This window comes from Lepisosteus oculatus, chromosome 9 (assembly GCF_040954835.1).
Source record: "Lepisosteus oculatus isolate fLepOcu1 chromosome 9, fLepOcu1.hap2, whole genome shotgun sequence".
Classification (NCBI taxonomy): Eukaryota; Metazoa; Chordata; class Actinopteri; order Semionotiformes; family Lepisosteidae; genus Lepisosteus; species Lepisosteus oculatus.
In genome coordinates this window covers 5,971,657-5,992,873 of record NC_090704.1, presented here as the reverse complement: position 1 = coordinate 5,992,873, position 21,217 = coordinate 5,971,657, and the positions used below count along the sequence as shown (strand labels likewise).

Below are 21,217 nucleotides of genomic sequence, written 5' to 3'. Positions count from 1 at the left end.
ACTGTACTGTAGTGTTCAGGGTTCACATGCAATTGAACTTCACACTTTATTTAATACTAGGATGCCCATGGATAGACCTTTTCCTGTAAACAAAATAGTTATTACCAAACTAAACACCACAAGTTTTCAAGTGACCTTCAAAACATAGGAAACTTTATAATTATTTAACAAAATAATGGTTCCAAAATGTCTTTAATCATTTTTGTGTTGGGGAAAAAAAAGCACTTGAGTTCTAATTTAGAACAAGTGCTGCACGTTTAAAGGGATTTTATGGAACAGTGTATAACTGGAAAACACAGGTACTGGTGGATCGATTTTGGAGACTGGAAATGACCTCCCACGAAGCTTTGCACATAGTTGTTCGGAGACTAGCCTGTCCCCTGAATCTCATGGAAAGTATCCCCCCCCATGCTGAGATGTCTGGCCAGCAAAGTGTGAAAAAACAAGATACGCTTGTGGTACCAAATTGCTTTTTAGGCTTCCAAGTAGTGGAAGCTTAGTTTTTTTTTTATTCCCTCTTATGAGTTTTGCTGCTCAAATGCTGGACAGCTGAGCGTTTTCATAATAGGTCAGTGTAGTGGGACAAATAAATCAGAACATATGTGACAAAAAACTGGGGCCCTGTGCCAAACGAGGTGGCCGATCCACATACTTGACAACCCTTTAAATTTGTTTTTATGAACGCTGCACCAGTTTAATTCAAACTTGGTACAACAGATTTGTAGTTGTTCAAGTTGTTCATGTTTGCAATTCAGTTTTGATGCCCACATTGTGTTGTAGATCATTTTCATAGATATAGACTATCAAATTACTCTCCTTTAAATCTGTTTGGCGGGTTAACTCCAACCACTGTTGGGATACAGTAGTTCTTTTATCAGACAGAAATATGTTGAGTTGTTGCATAAACCGAGTTGGATGTCTGACTATACTGATATTGTGTGTTTTTGTCTTTTTTTGTTAGTAGCATTTGAATATTCAAATTCAAACAGATTTTTTACTAAGGCTATGTATTGCAGTCCAGTCCCTGGACTTGAGTAAGAAAATAATTATTCTGGATTTATTTGCTTCATGTTTACAGAACAGCATTTGTGCTGCCTTGAAAACTCTTTGGAAATTTCATTGATAGTCTTTCACCTAATTTTATTATTTCCACACAATGTTAGGAGTTGCTGATCCCCAGCAATGTTCTTTAACTCTTTTATACTGTAAATAACTACTTATTTAGAAATACTGAATCATGATGTCACAAAACTGATTGGTTCTGTCAAGTCAAATGACCTTAAAATATGTTTCCATGATTCCCACCAACACGGACTAAATTAATAGCCAAAAGTTAACATCATGTTAGTGAAAGGTTATCAAATACTCAGTATTCCTGGTATGCTGATTTTACTCATCTAGGCTGCTGGACTGGAGGAATATATGGTATTGTAATTCCGTGACATACTTAAAAATGTCTTCCTTTTGATAAAAAAGTCTTAATGAGGAGGTTGAGTTTTGGTGTCATTTACAGCAGTGTCGAAAACGCTGAAAGCCATTCTTAATTTTTTTTTTAATTTAGAGAGATGCTATTTATTATAGCTTCTGACTTATTGAATAGAGCTTACTGGAAGGCTTTAATCAGAGGAAACAGGGAGAAAGAGAAGCTTCCTGTCTAATGAGTCAATAATTCAGTGCAGCTAAAAGCCTGCCTCGAACAGAAGAGACCTTCCCCTAAATGGGGGAGAATTTCCCTGATCCCTCTAGTGACAGAATGATGTCCAGTAGAGCAGAAAGCCAGGCAGTGAATTGGAGGAGACTGCTGATTCCTGTATTACATCCACCTCTATTGATGCAGCGAAAGTCATTGGCTGTTATGAATTATTATGATGGGGCTTGCAGACACCAGATGTCTTAGAGGCTTATGACATCAGCGCTGGAGAGACTTTGCAGGAGCAATTTGCCTGTGGATGAAAATAAATGAAATGCATTGCTCTTTGGGGCTAAACAGCCTCATATAGCTGACCTGATATTAAGCAACTCTTTAATTTTGTGGCCTGGCATTTTTTCTGTCCATGAGATATTAACGTGAACATTAGGAATTATCAAGGTGGTAAGAAGAAGGATGCCGTACTTCACAAATTTTGATTTACTGAATTATGTGATTCCTTGTCAAATTGACAAGTAGCTGTATGAGCAGTTAAAAGGTGCAGATTTTCCTGAAGATATTCTACTGCTCCAGGTTTTCAGGTGCACTCACTGTATATATCAGCATAAACTCTTACCTGGCCCATGTGGTGAGAAGTGTTTTATGTGGGTTTACATTCATAAGATGAATGATCATGACCTCTGCAGTTACCACAGGGAGAATAGTTTTTTATTTTAGAAGATTTGACATGGGATCGCCGCCTTTTTTATTTTTTGCAGTATTGAATCAAAATATGAGACCGATATTTTACTGAGTATTAAAAATCGGGAAACCTTTTCTTTTAAACTATTACTTTTGATTTAGACTACGGTTAGGAGGTATATGCAAGAGGGAAATGAACTGCCGTGCTGAGGACATGAGATTCAGGACTTCTTTTGTTCCAAATAGCAAAAATAAAATATTTCAATTCAAAGGAATATTGTAGCTGACTTTGGCAAGCAAGGCGTTTTTTTCGGTGTAATATTTAATAAACTTAAATATAAAATTTAGTCTAACTTTAGAATGATGTTAGTCTCCTATAGCAGGGTTAATGATGCTACTTCTCTCCTGAAATTTAAGGTGGATCAGAATGGGAAATGGGTGGGAAAATGAGCAGCAGATGCTTCCTATTTTATAGTACAGGTTGGTACTGCATCTATTTTAACGTATTGTTCTATTTTTACAGTACAGTAGGTTTGTACTTAGTCATGTGCGAATTTGTATTTTCAGGTTTTAATGTGTAAAACGGATAACTTTACTCAGGGATGAGTAAGTAGGACTGTATTCTTTGTTTATGGTTTGAATCTCTCTTGATTTCTTATAAATCAGTCACTTGCTTTCCCCATTTAAACAACTGAGCAGTTCAGACTATTTGCCCAGCTAGTTTCAAGTGCATTTTGATCTGCTGTGCTAGTCTGACAGCAGACAACAATTAGTGGCTTTCTGACAAAAGATTTTTTGAGTGAACTCTGTAGCAAGGCTGGAAGTTACTACAGTTCTGAAAGTCACTTGCTGATGTCATTTGTTAGCCGGTAATTATGGTGCAAGTCTGTAGCAAATGAATCATTAATGTAGGAAATGTCATGCAGAGGCTGAGAGGAAATAAGTTTCCCGCGGTAAAACTGGCTTTGCATTCTCAATGCATGATGTGATCTTTGACAAATCTCATGTGCATATATATATACTGTAATGTAATGCACTGAGGTCTTGATTGAAAACAAGAGAAGTTTTAATACAGCGGTATAATCTGACAGATAGATATTGATTTTTCTCTTTTTTTTTGTATGCCTTTCTTTGGGGAATTACTGGCAGTTAATTATCTGTGTTCAAAGTTGTGACCCAAAGGGGACCCAAGTTGTGACCCAAAGGGGACAAGGACAGTCCATACTCTTCTCTGTACACAACAGAGATGTTTACCAGTTTACATGCTGTGTGCCCTACTAGATCGAAAGGGCTGTAGGTTTACAGGCACCTAGTAAGACAAGCATTACCTATGTAAATTAAGTTACTGAGAGCTCCTGGCCAGTTGTTTATTGGGAAGTTCCATTGATAGTCAGGTGATGTTATAACCTTGGCCCAAATCAGTGATGTCTTACTTAAGATTCAACCTCCACTCTGAACAAGGGTGCCTTTCGTAATTCAGCTGACCTCCTTTTTTAAGTATAAAAGTTTTTTCAACTTGTTTCTCTGCCTTCTTACTATATATATATCTGACTTTTTTGCAACATTTTTTCAATGGGCGTCCTGTTTAAAACCACCTACATACAGTACTTACCACACCCTTCATTCCTAGTGATCTGTCTTTTGTAAATCTGCACATGAGCAATATTATAGTCATTTTTATCATTCTGAGAAGTACAGCTTTCTAATCATTTGGGATGTCTCTTTTTGTGGGTTTGTCTTGTATTTCCAGAAACTATTTTCTGACTTCTTTTAACAGTCATTTTAATGTTAATTTGCCTTTATTGCAAGCTGGTTTACTTTTTAACCTTGTGCTCTGTAGTGTTATCATAATAGTCCAAAGACCCCTGAGAAATCATGAGGCCTTAAATTTAAAACACTGCTAGTAAATGAGGTAACATTTGAAAAGTTGATCTCAGGCCTTGCTGCAGTATGTAGCCCAGAAGCTTATTATAGACTTCCGTTTTCCCAGAACTTTTAATGATCTTTCCTGGAGTTGGGGAATGTCCAGTATGTGGAACCTTTTTTTAATGACAAAGATTTGGATTATGTGAGAGGTCACTGATGGAGGAAGAACTGGCTTTCACTCAATTATGGAATGGAATTCTTTTCCTCTGTGTGAAGGTGGTGACTGCTTGCCTTTGTGGAGATGAAGGAAAGGTGTATATACAGTATGTTTTTATTTTAGTTCTAATCTTTTTTTGCTGAAGTTTCACAAGGGGAATAGTTTTAAAGTACACATTCACTACTTAATTAAAAAAATATTTTTGTTCTTAAGTCATAGCTGGCTCATTTGATGATGTGATCTGTAAATCAAGTTTATCAAGGTAGGGAGAAACCAACCGAAACTTGAAATTCTGGAAATACAAAAACATATGATCTCATTTGTATTTTCTGTCATCGAGACCGAAAGCAAATCATTCATTTTTAAATTTTCATCTGGTCACAAAACCAATTACAGAACAATGAATAGTATTTCCCTCTATATCAATGGTACCTAAGTTCAGAGATTAAGTTCTGTGTATTGTTCTGCTTTTTAGAAGTTTGTCTACTGTGAACTGCTCATGACATTCCATTTACATGTTCTTTCTAGAATTTGTTTAAAAGCTTTTAGGTTATTAAACATTAAAGAATTAAACATTTTCCTGTGGGGTATTGTTAGTCTTGTAAACAGTGTAAACAGTGACAGGTATTATTCATTCCTAAATGCCTATGTGTAAAAAAAATGTTAGATGGGAGGTATAAATCTGTTCTAGAAATTGAACTGTACAGCAATAGAAAATAAAAAGCTGCTTGGTTGAATTTAATGCTGAGATAAAAAGGTGGAAATAAATATTTTCTCTTTTTCTTCTCTCAATACAGGTGTTGTGAGTTTTGCCACATGTCAAACAAAAACAAAGCCTGAAAGTTTTTGCATAATTATGCTGAAGTACAAATAAATCACTTTTCTCACTATTATCTTCTAAATGGGAGTCAGTCTCGTACATCTGCAAAAATAATGGTCATGTCTGCGCTGTACGTAACAAGAACATAAAACTGTAATTGTAAATAGGATGTCATTTTTGTTCTGTACAAGTGGAGTTTTTGTTACATGTCATTTTCTTTAAAAAGCTAGAGTAATTGTTAAAAAGTTTAAATAAAATCACCTGCCAAGTGTGTGTATCTGAGTTCTGTATGTGTTCAGCCACACTATATGCAGTAGCTCACTGGGTGCCCTCATAACTCTGTCAGATGTTTATTTCTAATTCATGAAGGGTGTTCTTTTTGCCCAGCTCCAAAGCACACAATGTACTACATAAGAGTCAGATGCATTTTTACTATAAATGTGCACAATCTGGCATTTATATTAAGAAAGAGTTGTGTCTTCACAGCCAGTGCTTAAAACCTGAGGAGACCCTATACTTTTCTTTTTTAATATAATTGTTTTTCTCTTCTAGGAGTGGTTAAATCAGTAAGAGATGCTCTGTGATTCTCAAGAGATCATAGATCTTTGAAAGATTAACTTCTTAAAAAGTAGCCTTGAGGTTTGGGATTCAAAATTAGAAAAGAATCTGAAACCTAGTACATAGCTTTATTCTTATAAAAATGAATCAGGTTCCTCTAAAGATGGAATCGATTGTTTCCATTAATGTTTAAATACCAGTCCTCTTTAATCCTTAAAGGAATTAATTCCCCATCATTGCCTTTGTTTCTGTATATACTGTAATGCCATGGAAAATGAAAGATTTTGTTTTAATGCATTTACAACTCAATGGAATTTCAATGTTAAAGTGTGCATATATATAAATATAAAAATGGTTTATCCATTAATGGTAAAAAAAATATATTTTTTTTATTTTATGGCCACACACTCATCTTTTGCTTATCTTTATGTACATCTAGTTTCTTGCTATAAGAATGTGCTACATTTAGCACATATTTATACCTTTCTCCTGTGTATTTGACCTGATGTGTTTGCTGTGAGAACTTGCAAAATGACCAGTGATATTAACCCTTGGCAAATACAGGCAAACAAAACTGCCTGACCATGATGCTGATCCTGTCACAGTGTGCCTGTCTGTTCCCTGTGGGAAACTGAGTTTAACATCCCATCTCAAAATGCCCATAAATAGAAACGCTGTGCTACCTCTCCCCTGCAACCCAATTTAGCCAATTTATGGCTGGGATTAGGAATGTTTTTATCACATTTAAGCATTCAACATTTATGTTATTTGTAGTCCAGTTTTTTCTCATACTTAAATGTAAAGTATAATCCAAAAGTTTCTCCCTTTTCATTTTTCATGTAATTAGTTTTGCACTGCATTTCTATAAATTATTGGATTGAACATTTGCTAACTGGGAATGTCAATGTTTTTTTTTCAGCTTTTACAGTGCCATGTTTTGTGCTCCACAGTTAACTCCTTCTTTGCTTAGTTCCCACTGACTGACTTATATTACATTCAATTGTAATTAAGGTGGAAAAAAAAATTATCCGCAAGTGTGATTGTTCAAGACATTGCGTTAATCTATACTTTTAGTCACATAGACTCTTTTTTACGATGAATAATTTGGTTAATTAATAATTAATGATTTGGTAGCTTCTTGTTTTAATGATCTGTTTTGCACCTTGCTGGTTACAGTGTAACATTCATTATTCCATCTTTCAATCCTTCACCCTTTTTCCTCCTTATTCCTCCACATTCGCCTTTTGAGCAACTTTTCTGCCAGTGAAAACACTGCCCTGCTCGTTGTGGAAGGAAATTGGGTTCTATTCTGAAAAGATCTGCGCTGCATTGTTTCTTAATTGGCTGTTATTAATGCATGTCAAGGAGCAAACTAATACAGATTTGAAGAGAATTTTGAAAACTGTCTGTTTTAGCATTCGCACACCTTGTTGATTCTATAGTACATACAGGAGAAATATTTCCTGAGATAAAGTACAACTTTCAAGTGTTCATTCTGAATGGTTGGACTTCATTACAAACGGGTTTATTTTTATTTTTCGACTATAAAATAAATAGCATTCTTCTTCAGTGTCATAGTTACAATAGATAGAGACCCTCCCACGCAGATATAATAACTGTCAGGCAACACTGCAGCACAGTGCATGTAGTGAGCCTGTTACTTAAAATGGAGTTCAAGGTTCTGAACTGCAGACAGAATGCCCCTGATTGAGAGAGGTTTTTCTTATTATGAAGGTATAGGCCTGCCTTCCTAGAATATGACCAAGCTTTTTCTTTAAAAATGTTGTTATAACGCCCACTTCCACAAGACTGCAGACAGGGCTTTGTGTGGCTCAACAGGCAATACCATTGAATACAGATTAAGATGAAGCCTGAAAATATTTTTACTCTTGTTTCACCTTTTGCTTTTAGTACTTATTAGAATAAACATTTCGTAATAAAGACTTTAATACTGTAAAAGATTATTCATTTTTAAGTCTGTTTTATATTGTTTTCATTGCTTTCAGTCTAATGTTTTTGACATATTCATTTTAAGGTGACTTTTGCTTAATGTCACATAATGCATGCAATTTCATTTGTTCTGTGTTTCTCTAATGTGTGGAGTTAATTTTGCTTTCAACACTAAACATATACACTAAGCATATTTCCTGTGCAATTTATGTCTGATTTTAACAGATGATGAGAATTATCTGTTTCTGTTCAAATCTTTAGGGTTGCTAATGGGTATGTGATTTAAAGAGAACTATTAATTCAATTCTGTGGAATTGTTTTGCCATAATTGTCCACCTGGATTGCAGAATGTTCTAAGAGCATTAAATTGTACTGACAAAAAACAGATGGCTTGTTATAAAAGTGTTTTATGTCAAATTGGTGATAAATTGGATAGTATTTATAATAGACAGTTACTGGCAAAAGTATTGGTGCCTGTGAATTAAATCAGTTTTTTACATTGTTTTTGTATTTGTATTTGATTAATTTTGTTGTGGTATAAATATCTCTGAAGTGTATATATTTTAGAGTGTAGTGAACTTTGCTTTATCCTGGCAAGAATTGTTAAGGATTGGAGGTGATTTCAGATTAAGAACCGATACATGTAATTTAAAATCCAATTCCCCCTTTTTAATTGGTTTGCAACTTATGACAATATTGACTGTATATTAATGTCCCATAGTAGTCTATTATGCAGTGAATTAATGCAGTAGCTAAAAGGTTTTGTTTTATGGGCACAAATAATTGAAAGCTATAACACCATGAAGAATCAATACATGGCTTAAGTTAGATGTTTTCCTTCTGCCTTCTAGAAAGTCTGGTTATTATAATAACGTCATATATTTGATTTCCCAGCTGTGTGTGGAGTTTGTAACAGAAACACTGACAGTGGAGACTGTATGTGAAGCCCTGCAGGTAAGAATTTTTCTTTGAATTTAGTTGTCTTATCTAGTGGTACAGGGGCAGGGGCATTCTGTGGCAAATCACTCAACAGGCCAAGCCCAGAATATTTAGAGCTGATTTGTTGTAGAATGTCAGTTTTGTGATTTGGGGGATGGCATAGTGTTTCGTTAGGAAAACTGCTCTTTATGACTTGTATTGGGAAAGGGGGATAGTGAAAAGGGGGATTGAAAATGTGCAGAGTGTTTCTTTTTGAAGGAGACATCCGATTAAATCTATATTGAACAGACAGTAAACAAATATTGTTTCTTTGTGAGTAATCACAAGTGCATGAAAAACACATTTTGGAATTTTGAAAGGGAGATTTTGAAATGGTGTAGCAAATAAAAAGAAAACTGGAAACAAGTGCCTAGTTCAGCTTTAGAAATTGGTCTGGTAGGACCTAGGTGTAATATGTCCAATCAGACCTTCTGATTCTAATATAATATTTTTATATTACAAATAAATTAATAGTGCTAGAATAGATTTTGAAGTTCCAGTCACTGTTTGTTGTGCCATTAAATGTCATCTTGCTTTTGCTCTACGAAGCACACACACTATACTGACATCATTTTCCTCGATAAATACAAGTGGGACACTTAAGCAGGCTTCTAAACTACTTGGCACAGACCTGATGTGGGTTTATCTATTGTTTAGAATAGGAGTTTCAAAATGACAGGTGTTTCTGGAGGGCTTTGGTATTGAGTTCACAGTCACAGGATGTGCAGAGAGCACAAAATATTTTTTTAAATGTGTTTTATATACACATATACAAGGGGACACTGTATATGTATTGACTGTATTGACACTGAAATTGTCAAAATATTTAATGTATTCTATTGTAATTATTGTTTCTGCTATAAGTATGCTTTAAAAGGTGACATTTTGCATTTGGAAAATGTAGAAATACTTTTTCAAAAGTGATACATTTCTAAACATCATTTTCAGGGTTTTTCTGTATCACAATTGTTAATTTTTCTGTATCACAATTGTTAATTTTTCAAAGACATTTCTGATGCCATCAGTACCTGCTGTTTTATTTATATTTTTTTCTAGTGGCTTTCTTTTCAGAAGGACAATTTCAAATCCTCTTATTATAGAAAAATCCCACAGCAATGTTCATATTGTGTTGTACAGCATTGCACAGGTTAATAGTTTCCTGACAGCAAACTACGACACAGGACTCATTATCAGACTGGTACTTGGAGCCAATGAAAACTGTCTTATAGTTGATTTATTTTTTGCTATAAATATATGTCCTGCCATGACTCATTAAGGATTTTTCTTTCACCATGATTGTCTATTATTAATTTTAATTTCATGTTACCCTACATCAGTATTCCATCTGGACAGTATAAATGTATCACGATGACGCATATTGAGATGTAGATTGCATATCATAATAGATATATTTCTAGTCTCTGGATATATTCCTGAAGAATAAGTGTTTGATCTATTGTAGTTAAACTTAATAACTGTAGTCCATAATAGTTGGCTCTATACCAAAAGTAATTTCCCTTTTTCAAACCTGCATGTCCTTATTAGTGACACAATTATTTGCGGTACTAGTTTAAATGCATTCTTTACTGGGTTATAGTGTGATCTATGCCTATGTGAACTGAGAATATATTTTAAACCAAAAAAAAGCCAAAACAGAGAGATACAACTTCTATAGCCTTCAAAGGAGTCATTATTTGAGCTAGTGTCCTGCTAACACATTCTTATTTGTACTCTCAAAGACAACTCAAGGACATGCTTCCATAAATTGGAAGCTTTCTTCCTTCACTACTGATTGACATTCAAGGTAATTAAAGAAGAGTTCTTTACAGCTGCAGTTAGACTTGGATCATTGACCTTCATGACATATTGTTACCTAGTTGCTCTAGAAGAGCAGAAATGATACATCAAAGTATGAAAATATCTTCTGGTACTTGGAAATAGAAAAAAAACAACCTGACTTCCAAAATGTTTCACTCACCTTACAGTTAGAAGTGTTACCCTCTTTTTATTCTGTTGTGTAAGTTCTGAAGTTTTTTGTTAACAGGCATAGTTAAAAGGTAAAAATTGGAGAAGGGGATAAAAAATCTATTTAACACACTGTTTGTTAAGACATTTTTCATGTATTGTTATGAAATAATGGAAAAAAAGAATGCAAAAAACAGTTAAATTGAACATGTCAAGCTAATAATAAAAATTTGAATGTTGCCTACATAACTGGAATATTATTGTGGCACATCCAAGTAATATATAAACCTGCCATTGTGCAGCAGGACATGATTTATTTAAAAAATGACTTGGAGCAAACTCAGTTTGATAAGTACTTTTACACAAAGGAAAACTGTAGACCTGGCAGTCATTTCCGAAATACTTTATAGTTACAATGTGGAAACTGTATAATCAAACATATGATCTTGTGACCACCAAGTGCTCGATTGTTCATTTTCTCTTTTGACCTCCTGTTATTTCCATATACATTTTATTGTAGGTGTCAGGTACATATCCACTTCGATAATGGAAGATTTGTAGAAATTAGTTGTAAGCACTTGCGTCCCTTTCCTGTTTTAATTATTTATACTTGACCAAGATCAGCAGTGATGTTTCACCTGCACCTGCAAAATGAATGAAACGGACAAAAAATATTTTGCATTGTAGGAAGAGAAAGATATCATCTCGAGAAGGTAGCAGTCAACATTCTAAGCTTCTTCCTGTCAAAGTCTGATATAAATCAGTGTAACACCTCAAAAAAGAATAAAGGAAATTCATGCAAAAAAATAACCTTATATACATGAAGGTCTATGAGTTCCACCTAAGGGGAAATTTGGAAAGTCAGATTATAGGGGAAAAGGAAACTTGGATCATACTCGAAAAGTAAGAGAGTATGTAGTTCTGGCCATCTGTTTAATTGTCTGTGGGGCTTTCCTACTTAAAATTGCCAAGAAACCAAACACACAGTTGGACCTATTGCTAGGCTTTGGAAATTCATACCACTCTGTAAAAACTTTTTTTTTATCACGGTGGGTGGAATCCTCTTTTTACACTGCAGTCTATTTTAAATGTGACCTTGGAAGACTGACTCAAACAGATATTTATTCAATTGTCACATGTAGTCGGTCATTATTTTCATGTCATTGTAAATTGGAATGGAAAATCTTAAATTGGAAGAAGAAAACCTTTTTAGTTCTGAAATTGAAGTTTAAATACTAATAACATTAATGTAAACAATGTACGTCCTGTGTAAGGCAGCAGTTAGTGCTCTGGACCCTGAAAGGTCTGAGCACTAACTGGAAGGTTGTGGGTTCAAATCCCAGCCTGAGCACTGCAACTGTACCTCTGATTCAGTATAGTAAAGCACTGTCTAAATGTGTGCATTGTATATTAAGCATTGGCCAAATGAATAATTCCAAACCATAGAAGTCCCTCATACTCAGGCATATTTCTATAAGTCATAAACCAAAGTTACTATTTCATTAATTTAATGGCAATTTTTATAGAGTTAGGATCACCATTTACTTTCATTGCAGTCTCCTGATTTGAAAGAGCCATTGTCGCTCTTTCCACATGTCGGCTCACAGCTGTGATCCCTGTGACTGAAGTGTAGGTAGTCTCACTCTGACCTGTCCACTTTCGAGCCATTCATTTATTAACACAGCCCTGTTCTTGCACAGATTGAGAGGCACAGCCCACACTGACACAGCCACATACTGTACCTGCAAGGACCTGAGAGTCCAAAGGGGGTCACTTCGTAGATCAGAGAGCCACGGCTGACCCATCCCATCACCCCCTTGGTGGCACATGACCAGTTATTTGCCAATCCCAGTCAGCTATTGTCTTGACTAGGCTCAAATCCGTCACCATTGAATTTAATACAATATTTCTGTTAATTGTTAAACTATTAATTGTTACTTTCAGTTTAATAATAAAATTAAGTTAATTAAATGAAATTATTAGCTAAGTAACCATAAATGTCATGGTGTCAGTTTCTTATGTGCTTTTAAGAAGGCAAAGGAGAGTGTATTTCATTTCAGTATTAATGTTTAATCCTAGGTATTGATCTCTTGTCATGTCTCGTTGTCACCTTATGTACTTATTTATATTTGATTTTTGTCTTTCTAATGTTAAACCTTTTGTAACATGGTCTATTGAGAATTGTTTTTTTCCTCTTTTGAAAAGCTGTTCCTTCACATACATAGTTTAAGACAAACTTATTTTTTGGAATTCCTAATCAGGGCCCATCTCTTGAGGTTCAGTAGTTAAAACACACTACATTTAAAAAATGAATTAGAATGAAAAACATGCTAGATGTTCAGTGACAGCTGAGAACAGGGAACTGAACTGTATAATAAGGTCCTGGGAATTTCCTGTTTTGAATTTACACAATGTGATCATTGTATATAGAAAAAAAAGCTTGAGAAGGTATTTTTGTTTGGTAATTTTACTGCCGTATTTGTATTGTTAAAATCAGCATTGGTAAATTCTGGCAACATTGCCAGTCTTAGTCTATATCATTTATTTGTATTTCTTTTAAAAATGTCTTATCTTTTATGAATGTTATATTTAAGTGCCAAAGACAAATTACTGAGAAGCTGAGGAAGAGAAAAATATTTGCTAATGTCTACTGTAATTGGTAGATTCACATTCAGTATACAGTATCTTCCATATTCCATTTCTAAAAGAAGACTATTATAATATCAAAAGTGTATTAATGGGGAAGTTAATTCAGTTTGCTCTTGCCATTTTCTAGGAAAGCTATTCCTCTGTAAGGCCTCTATGATGTAAGTTACCTACAAAACAGTATTGGTTACTTGTGCATTAAAGGAATAGATTTCTGTGAAGAACAGCTGCTTCTTCCTCCTAATCATTGTAAATGGATGGAAACAATACATGCAGAGAAACGAGGAGCAATACAGGTGACTCTTCTTCACTTGAACCCTTTGCTAACCATTATCTTTGCACTGACAAATAGCGACTTGATTACAGACGGTGGAGATGTTGTCTCTTAGGTATGAGGGCAGCCACACTTGTCCTCAGACTAGTAAAGATGGACATCTAGGATAAATCATGTTAGGATACAGATCTGAATTTAGGACTTAGTGTACTCTAAAACCTTCTGAGTAATCAGGAAATAACTATATTCAGGATACACAACAAATTTAATGGGGATGTACCATAAATTGGTTTGGTAACGCACACATCCTAATCCGTTTTGGAATATTAACCTCTTCAATCCCAGGTACTGAGCTGCCATCACGCAGTGTTCTCCATACTACATGTATGGACTTGGCGTTTCCAGTTTTTGTATTGTTTTTTGCAGGCAGTGATTAAAAAGTATTTCGTTCAAAAATGCAAATTTCTGTTGAGTTTCCTAACTTGAAAAACAAAACAAATCAGGGTGCTTTTAATCATGATTTTAAAGGATTTTATTTTTCATTTTGTCACCCATAACAAAGAGAAGTCTTTAACTGAGTACCAAAAGCACACACTCACTGTAGTTTGGATTTTGATAACTTGTACACAGCTTTCTTAGAAAGTGGTAACTATGGGAAGTAAAACGCTCAACAGTGTGGGCCTTATTTTTATTTAGAAGAACCATACCATTCAATTACTTTTGTTTCCCAAAAATTAATTAATAAAAAGCAAATAGACAAGTTCCATGATTTAAATGTATTCACCCTAATCTTATTTATCCCTATCCTTTGATTATGTATCTTAAATCAAATCGGTCATCTGAGGACAAAACAGTATCCGAAAGTTCAGAACACCAAGAGGAATGAAGATGAGACACGTATATAAATCAGGACAAGGTCAGAAGATAGATGATGTTGTACTCTCGGTGTCAGAACAAGAGGGAGATGGAAGCAGAGAGCACTGCTGTAGTGTCTTGTATGGTATTTTCTTGACAAAGTCAGCCAAATGTGAAGGAAGAGGCTGAGCATCTTTATGGAGAAAACAATGTAATGGGGAAAAAAAGGATACAGTCAAATGATCTAAATGAGATTTAACCCGCTTCAAAAATAAAAAACATGATTTTTTAATAGCAATTTTAAGTAGCAACCAGTACTTCTGACTTCAATTAAACATGAAATATTCAGACTTTATAAATACTGAAAAACAAGATTCTTCTCTGGCAACATAATTCCACTAAAGGCCTCTAATGTTGATTTTTGCACTGTAAATAATGTACAGTATGGTTTGTACTTTACAAAATAGTGTATTTCTCAAGACATAGAACTCCTGATGATTTTTACTAAACCCAAAATTAATGAGGATACCTTGCTCATAAACATGTATCTGGAATACTCTATATACAAAGATTTGTTAAAAGGAATCAGATATTTGTGTAGAATTTTTAAAATCCAATTATATGTCACAGTAGACAATAAGTTTACCTTTCTCTTAAGACTAAAAACAACAGATGGCCACTGCTTTCACATGCTAAATTTTTATCCTTTACTCTGGAACTATTTATTTCCATAGTCCCATCTGATTCGGAACCATTCATTATTATTCAAGGAGTTGTTCCTACTATGCTACATATGCACTGCCACAGAGAAGGTCATTAATCATCATTTTTTTGTTTTGTGTGTATTGCTTTCTGTATCAAAAAAATCCCAGAGCTCTTCTTATGCAGGAGGAAAACCACTTAATCCACCACCGATGAACAGCACCCATTGTGTACCAGGAGTCTCACTAATCCCAAAATAAGATGGAAAAGGATGAAGTTGTTTCACTAATTGATTAAAAGTGGAAAATTCAGTAGGCCAACATGTGTAAGGCAAAAGTGGGATTTTGCCGGGACAATGATGTTAATGCCACTACTCTCAAGAACAGTGCAAGGGGATCTTTAATCTCATCCAACGGACCTCTTACAGCACAGTGCACTCTGCCACCATACTGGCAAATTGATTTAGAAATTCTAGCCCAAATGGATCTGTGCTACCTAGTAGTTTGCGTTACTTTATCAGCCTCTCATTCCAGTACTGACCAGTGCCAGGTTTGTTGAGCTCCTGAGATCTGGTGTGATCGGCCTATAGGATAGTAGTGCTGTGATCTGAGTCTGTTTGCTTATTTGTGCTTGCTTTCCTCTACAATGTGTGCTTGTCACACTATACTCTTTCACAACGTGCGTGAAGGAGAAATAGTACTTACCGGAAGAGAGATGAGGCTCTATCTGACAAAATTGTGAGCTCACAGATGCGTGGTAGTCACATGCATCATTGTTACACAGTAGGATTAACAGTCTAACCCTGGTGGTGCTGGGACAGAGCAATATGGACCATAGTCAATTGATGACAAAGCCCAGTGTTCAACCGTTGATACCAATAGTGCTTAATGTGTGCTCCAAACTAGCACCGTTACTGATTGATCGACTAAAAAGTCCTTGCGTCATAAATTTATGTCTATAAATAGCTTCTTTCACTGGCGTTGGTAGAGTAGGTGTATTTGATTAAAGTTTGTTTTCACTCTAGGAAATCAAAACCTTTTGGGGGGGAGTTACATTCTAGGAATGTAAAAAAGTCTTTTAAATTTTGGGTCTGGGTATTAGCAATCTTTGTGTCTGCCTTGGGGGAATTTGACAAGGAGTTTACTGTTAATAGGGTTCTAGACATAAAAGGTAAAACTCATTTTGAAAAGGTGAGACTGTAGGAGGAAAACAAACAGTTTCCTTTTACTCAGCATAAAAACCACAGTAATCTCTTTTCCGTTAAGCTCAATGGGGTTTTCTATTTTTCTGTTTCCTTTTTTCCCCTTTATTTTCTAAAGCCATTGTTTTGTTATTTGGAAGATGGTTGTCACTGTCTTTTCAAAGAGCAAAGGTGAAAAAAGAGAAAGATGTGAAGCGATGCATTAATTTTGGAGCCTTTAATCTGGTTTTACCTGTGGTGACCGTGTTTAAAATCATGCTCATGTGAAATTAACTGGATGTCCCTTACAGGGAAAATATTTTCAGAGCACAATTTGTTTTTTTCATCAGCACTTATTTTTCGAATTCTCTGCTCTTATTGATGATGGTTGATGGCTGGTAAATTGTCCTAAATTTTTTTTTTCCTTTGAAGGGGAGTGTTTTTTGCAAAAGAACTTAGCAGAACGAAATCTATGTGCTTGCTTTCTAATAGGCAGTGGTGTCATCTACTTCTTCACTAGCTTCACTAGCTTACAGTACGTGATGTTTGCACCACGCATTTCTCTGCTGACTTTTCTTACAACCATGAAACACCAGTAAATGAGAACTGTGACAAAAATCAGGAGCACATACGTAGTATTTTGATTTGTTTATCTATTTTGATACAGTACTGTGTGCCCAAGTACACTTTTTTTGCCAAGTCAAACCACAAACCCACCTTTGATGCATCTTTGACTGAGTCATCAAAAAACCCCAAAATAAAGTAAATGGTATTTCTGTGGCTCACTTTCAGGATTGCTAACATGATTTGAGTCAACAGCCACCCCCATTTCTGAAACCTATTAAAAATCTTTGATTCTACCTTCCTGATTGAAGGCTAGCATTCCGATTGCGGAGGGAGTTCATAATGTTTCTCAGCAGAATCGTTTTGTCTTGAACTGCTCAGTGGAGCTGAAGTGATCATGTTTTAGGTAGGTGGCGTTCCTCAGCTGCCTGAGAGGAACCGATGTGCACTGAACAGTGACAGTTGTTCTGGGACGGTCCCGTATGACTGTGACAAGTTTAATTATGCTCCAATGAAAACTCCCCTCCCTTAGAGTAAAACAACATTTTGAACACCGCAATCCCAAAGAAGTATGGATTTCACTTCATCAGTTTGTATGTAGATTACAACTGAAAGTTGGACACTGACTCGAGGTCTCAAGCATCAATGGGAAAGCACAGCCAGTACAAGAACATTCTTTTTTATTTTTTCAGTTTCTGATCACCCTGTTAGATGGGGTATTATAGTTTTCATAAAATACTTTTGAAATCTTGTGGTTCCTAGAATATAATACATTCTCATCACAAATACAAATCTGGGTTAGTTAGTGCCTACCTTGTATATTTGGCACTGATGCTTCTTCTGTTCACTAAAGTTTGAGAGTACTATAATGGCTAATGTAGAATAATGTAATGTAGAAATATAATTTATCACCACTTGGCGTTTACAATAGCAGTAAGCAGTGTTACATATTACCATGCAACTCTGAAAGATCCACATATGTCAAAATGGAGGCACAGTTTAACAATATGTCTTTGTCTCACAAAGTCTTGGATTGCAAAATAGGATTCTAGGTGGTGTCAGTACACAAACAGATTAACCCATGCAGTGGAATGACATTGGGACCTGCATAGATAGAGGTGTTTTATTTACACTGGTAACTGTTGACTGTAAAATAGCAACTCGGCAACGTTGTTTGTGGTAGGTAACATAGTCATCACAATCGATCCTTTGTGACGTCATAATGAAAGTGTAAATCTGCTGAAGCAAACCATGACACACAAGCAGTTTTTTTTCCTTTCCTTTTTCATTCCCTATGAGATATAGCATCCTGATAAATGCTCACCAGTTTTTCCAAACCCTTGGGAACATAATTTGATTGTTTTCTGTGCTTTTGTGCCTTTTTAACTAAAGGTTTACAGTGGGATAGATGTGCATTGTGTTGCAGTATTAATATAAGTTTTGTCCTGTTGAACAAAGGATAAAAATGCTGATAAAAAAACAGTAGAGTGGTTACAACTTATTTTTGGAAATACTGTGATTGCTGGTAAGTCATCTGTGATCCATAGAATGGCAGTGCAGAGAGTTAACATTTTAGTTTTATTAAATCATAACTTTCTCTGTTATCTATCAAACGAATGATAAGCCATATCCACCTCATTCCAGTTAATTTTATGATGAATCTGAGAACCTTTGTAAAGATAAAAAGGCACTGAGCTGGAAATCTTTGTGTGTTGCAGTTTCTTTTCTTGTTGAGAGAATTTAATGTTCTTTAAAAAGAATGCTTCATTAGTATGTAAAATCATGGTGTCAGCAAAAGTAAAATTCACAAACCATGATTTATGATCACAGGAAAAATACTTTTAATATTGTGAACTAGTAGACCATAATATAAGACCCATTGTGATGATGTGTTGTTACTGCTTTTTGCAGATTTAATCTAGTCACAAACCTGGAGTACTTTAAATTGTCTTTAAATTGTCACTTTTTGGGGTTTTATCTTTGAGTTTCTATCCTAAGCTGATTTCTTACTGGAGAACAGTTTCATTAAACCCAGCTTACCAAAAGAGTCTTTTCTACCTTTTGAGATTTGACATGTATCTTAACACAGCATTTTGAAAAGGGCTTAATTGTGTAAATAGTTGAGTGATATTTAAAAAGTGGGTCCTTCAATGTGCGTATCTGTGTTTTCCTGGATGTGATCACTTTAGCTAGAACTGTGCTAGTATGACATAACTGAGCTTGGAGTCCATCGGCTTGACCTGTGAAGGGCATTGATGTGCTGAATGAAGAAAAAGAAAACACTTGACAAAGCTAAGGTGTAAATGATCTCTTTTGTCGTATATTTAAAATCCTCTCATGCTTAGATTCTCTAATTCTTGGTGACTTCCATAGGCAGTGGCGATAGGATGTGCTTTCGTATCTTGCATAGTCTTTGAGCACAACCTTTTGCCCAGAAAGTGGGGCATCATGCTCAAATTGCAAAAAAAGGAAGTGATCCAGGACAGGTTTAAGATTGCAAAATAAAAGATTGGTTTGTACCTTGTGGTTTTTGAATACCTTTTTTTCTGTAAAACAAACATCTCACTGAATTAATACCATTGGTTTCTGCTGAAGAGAATTGAGTTATCTGAAGCTACTGAATTGTTATTACGACAAGTATGGCACCTGCTTTTCAATATGTTGGTTAGGTTCTGTCTGATTCTGCTGCTAGTTTTCTGCACTTACTGTATATTGCAGTCTAGGGGGTTTAGGAAACATTTTGTATTAACCCACAAAGACACTGTATTTAGAGTGTCCCCTTAAAAGCTGTAATATAATTTGTCACTATATTTTGCATGCGAGGGGGGAGAAAACTAACTTATTTTTGTAGGGAATGTATAATTTAGCAGAAAATAAAACACTTTGTTTTTGTTTTGTTTTAGATCTGTGACAGCCAAAGATCTGATATTTTGTGTTTTAATTTTACATTTTGTGCCCCTACATTCATTTTATGAGTAAAATTCCATCCACAGCTTTGTTCCTAGGAGATTACAATATCAAAAGTATTTTTCAGCAAGTCTTGTAGATGTAAGTGGATGTATAAGCTTATCTCAAATTTAGTTTCCTCAAAAACAAAGAAGTGACTACCAGAATCATATCACCACAACTTTGCTCCACAGCTCTCCTACCATTGTGATTCACCTGTTTGTTTTTACTAATTTAATAAACTAAAGTTTTTTTGCTTCCACTTTTCTTTGTATTGTTTTTATGTCATTGTTTACTTAAGTGGGTGGTGCCTCTTGCTTTTACTGTGATAGGTGAATTTATCTGCATGACCTTTAAGTGCAAATGAGAAATTCGTAATGGATTCGTATTCGTAATGGAATTGGAAAGGGGACTCTACCATTCTATATTGAGGACTGCTGTAGAGGCGGGAAGGAAGACAATTATAACTCCAGTTAAATGCAATACTGATGCATTAGATGTCTACTGATTATGTGTCTTTTATTGTCTAATTAATATCTAATTCTACTGTAACATTGCTTGAAAGAGGAAGGGAAGATTCTGCTACTGTTTGAGCTTAGTAGAAGCTTAGTAGAAAGTAAAATAACTACAGATTATAATTTCGTTTTTTGTGATATTTGTGCTTAGGATCTTTATTTATAAAAAGCTGACAAGACTTGGCTCAGCATGCTACGCGTACAGTAACTGCAAAGGGCAGAGCCGAAATAAATCAGGACTGTGCCTGACAAACCAGGGAAAGACTATGTTAAAGCTGTCGCCTTTGATTACTTGGAAAAGAAAGCTAAATAAACATTCTTCTAAACCGGGGAGGGGTGATCCTGTTCTTACAAATCCAGTATGTCTGTAGGTTCTCTAGGTCTCTTGAAAGCTCCAGCAGCTGAAGAGCTAGAAGAGGCTGTTAAATCAATCACATTTAGCCAACAATGAGCTGATCTGGCTTGTTAACAGTGCAGATGAAACGAACACCTGCAGACTGGCTGGACCTCTGGGACCCCGCTTGCCCATCCCTGTTATAAACAGTAGTCTTGCAGGCTTTTCAGTATTAAAAAGCATCCTGTCAAACTTTTTATAGTGAAAGATTTCTATTAACTTTCTTCACAAAGATAAAGAATGAAATAATGAAAGTGGTTCACCAAGACTGTACATTTATTCTACATCTATCTTATAAAACCGATCTCAATTTTATGTTCAACCTAATAATGGCTGCAAGACAGTCCATTGAACTGTTACTGTTTTATTTTTCCATAAATTACATGTATCCTACTAAAATTGTCTGCATTAACATTTAATCCAGTACGGAGAGGAAACTGACTGCATGGCTGTTCTTC

General features: G+C 35.3%; 1 protein-coding gene across 2 annotated transcripts in view; it reads left to right on the top strand.

The window, feature by feature from the left end:
* LOC102689476 (BTB/POZ domain-containing protein 19) overlaps positions 1–21,217 on the top strand; it is a 45,547-nt gene that overhangs the window by 10,608 nt on the left and 13,722 nt on the right. Inside the window, exon 4 of one of the 2 annotated variants that reach the window (XM_006634726.3) lies at positions 8,635–8,694. The exons of the other annotated variant lie outside the window; for it this stretch is intronic. Coding sequence (XP_006634789.2) covers positions 8,635–8,694 — 60 coding nt within the window. The remainder of the gene's footprint in view (positions 1–8,634; positions 8,695–21,217) is intronic. 2 annotated transcript variants of the gene reach the window in all.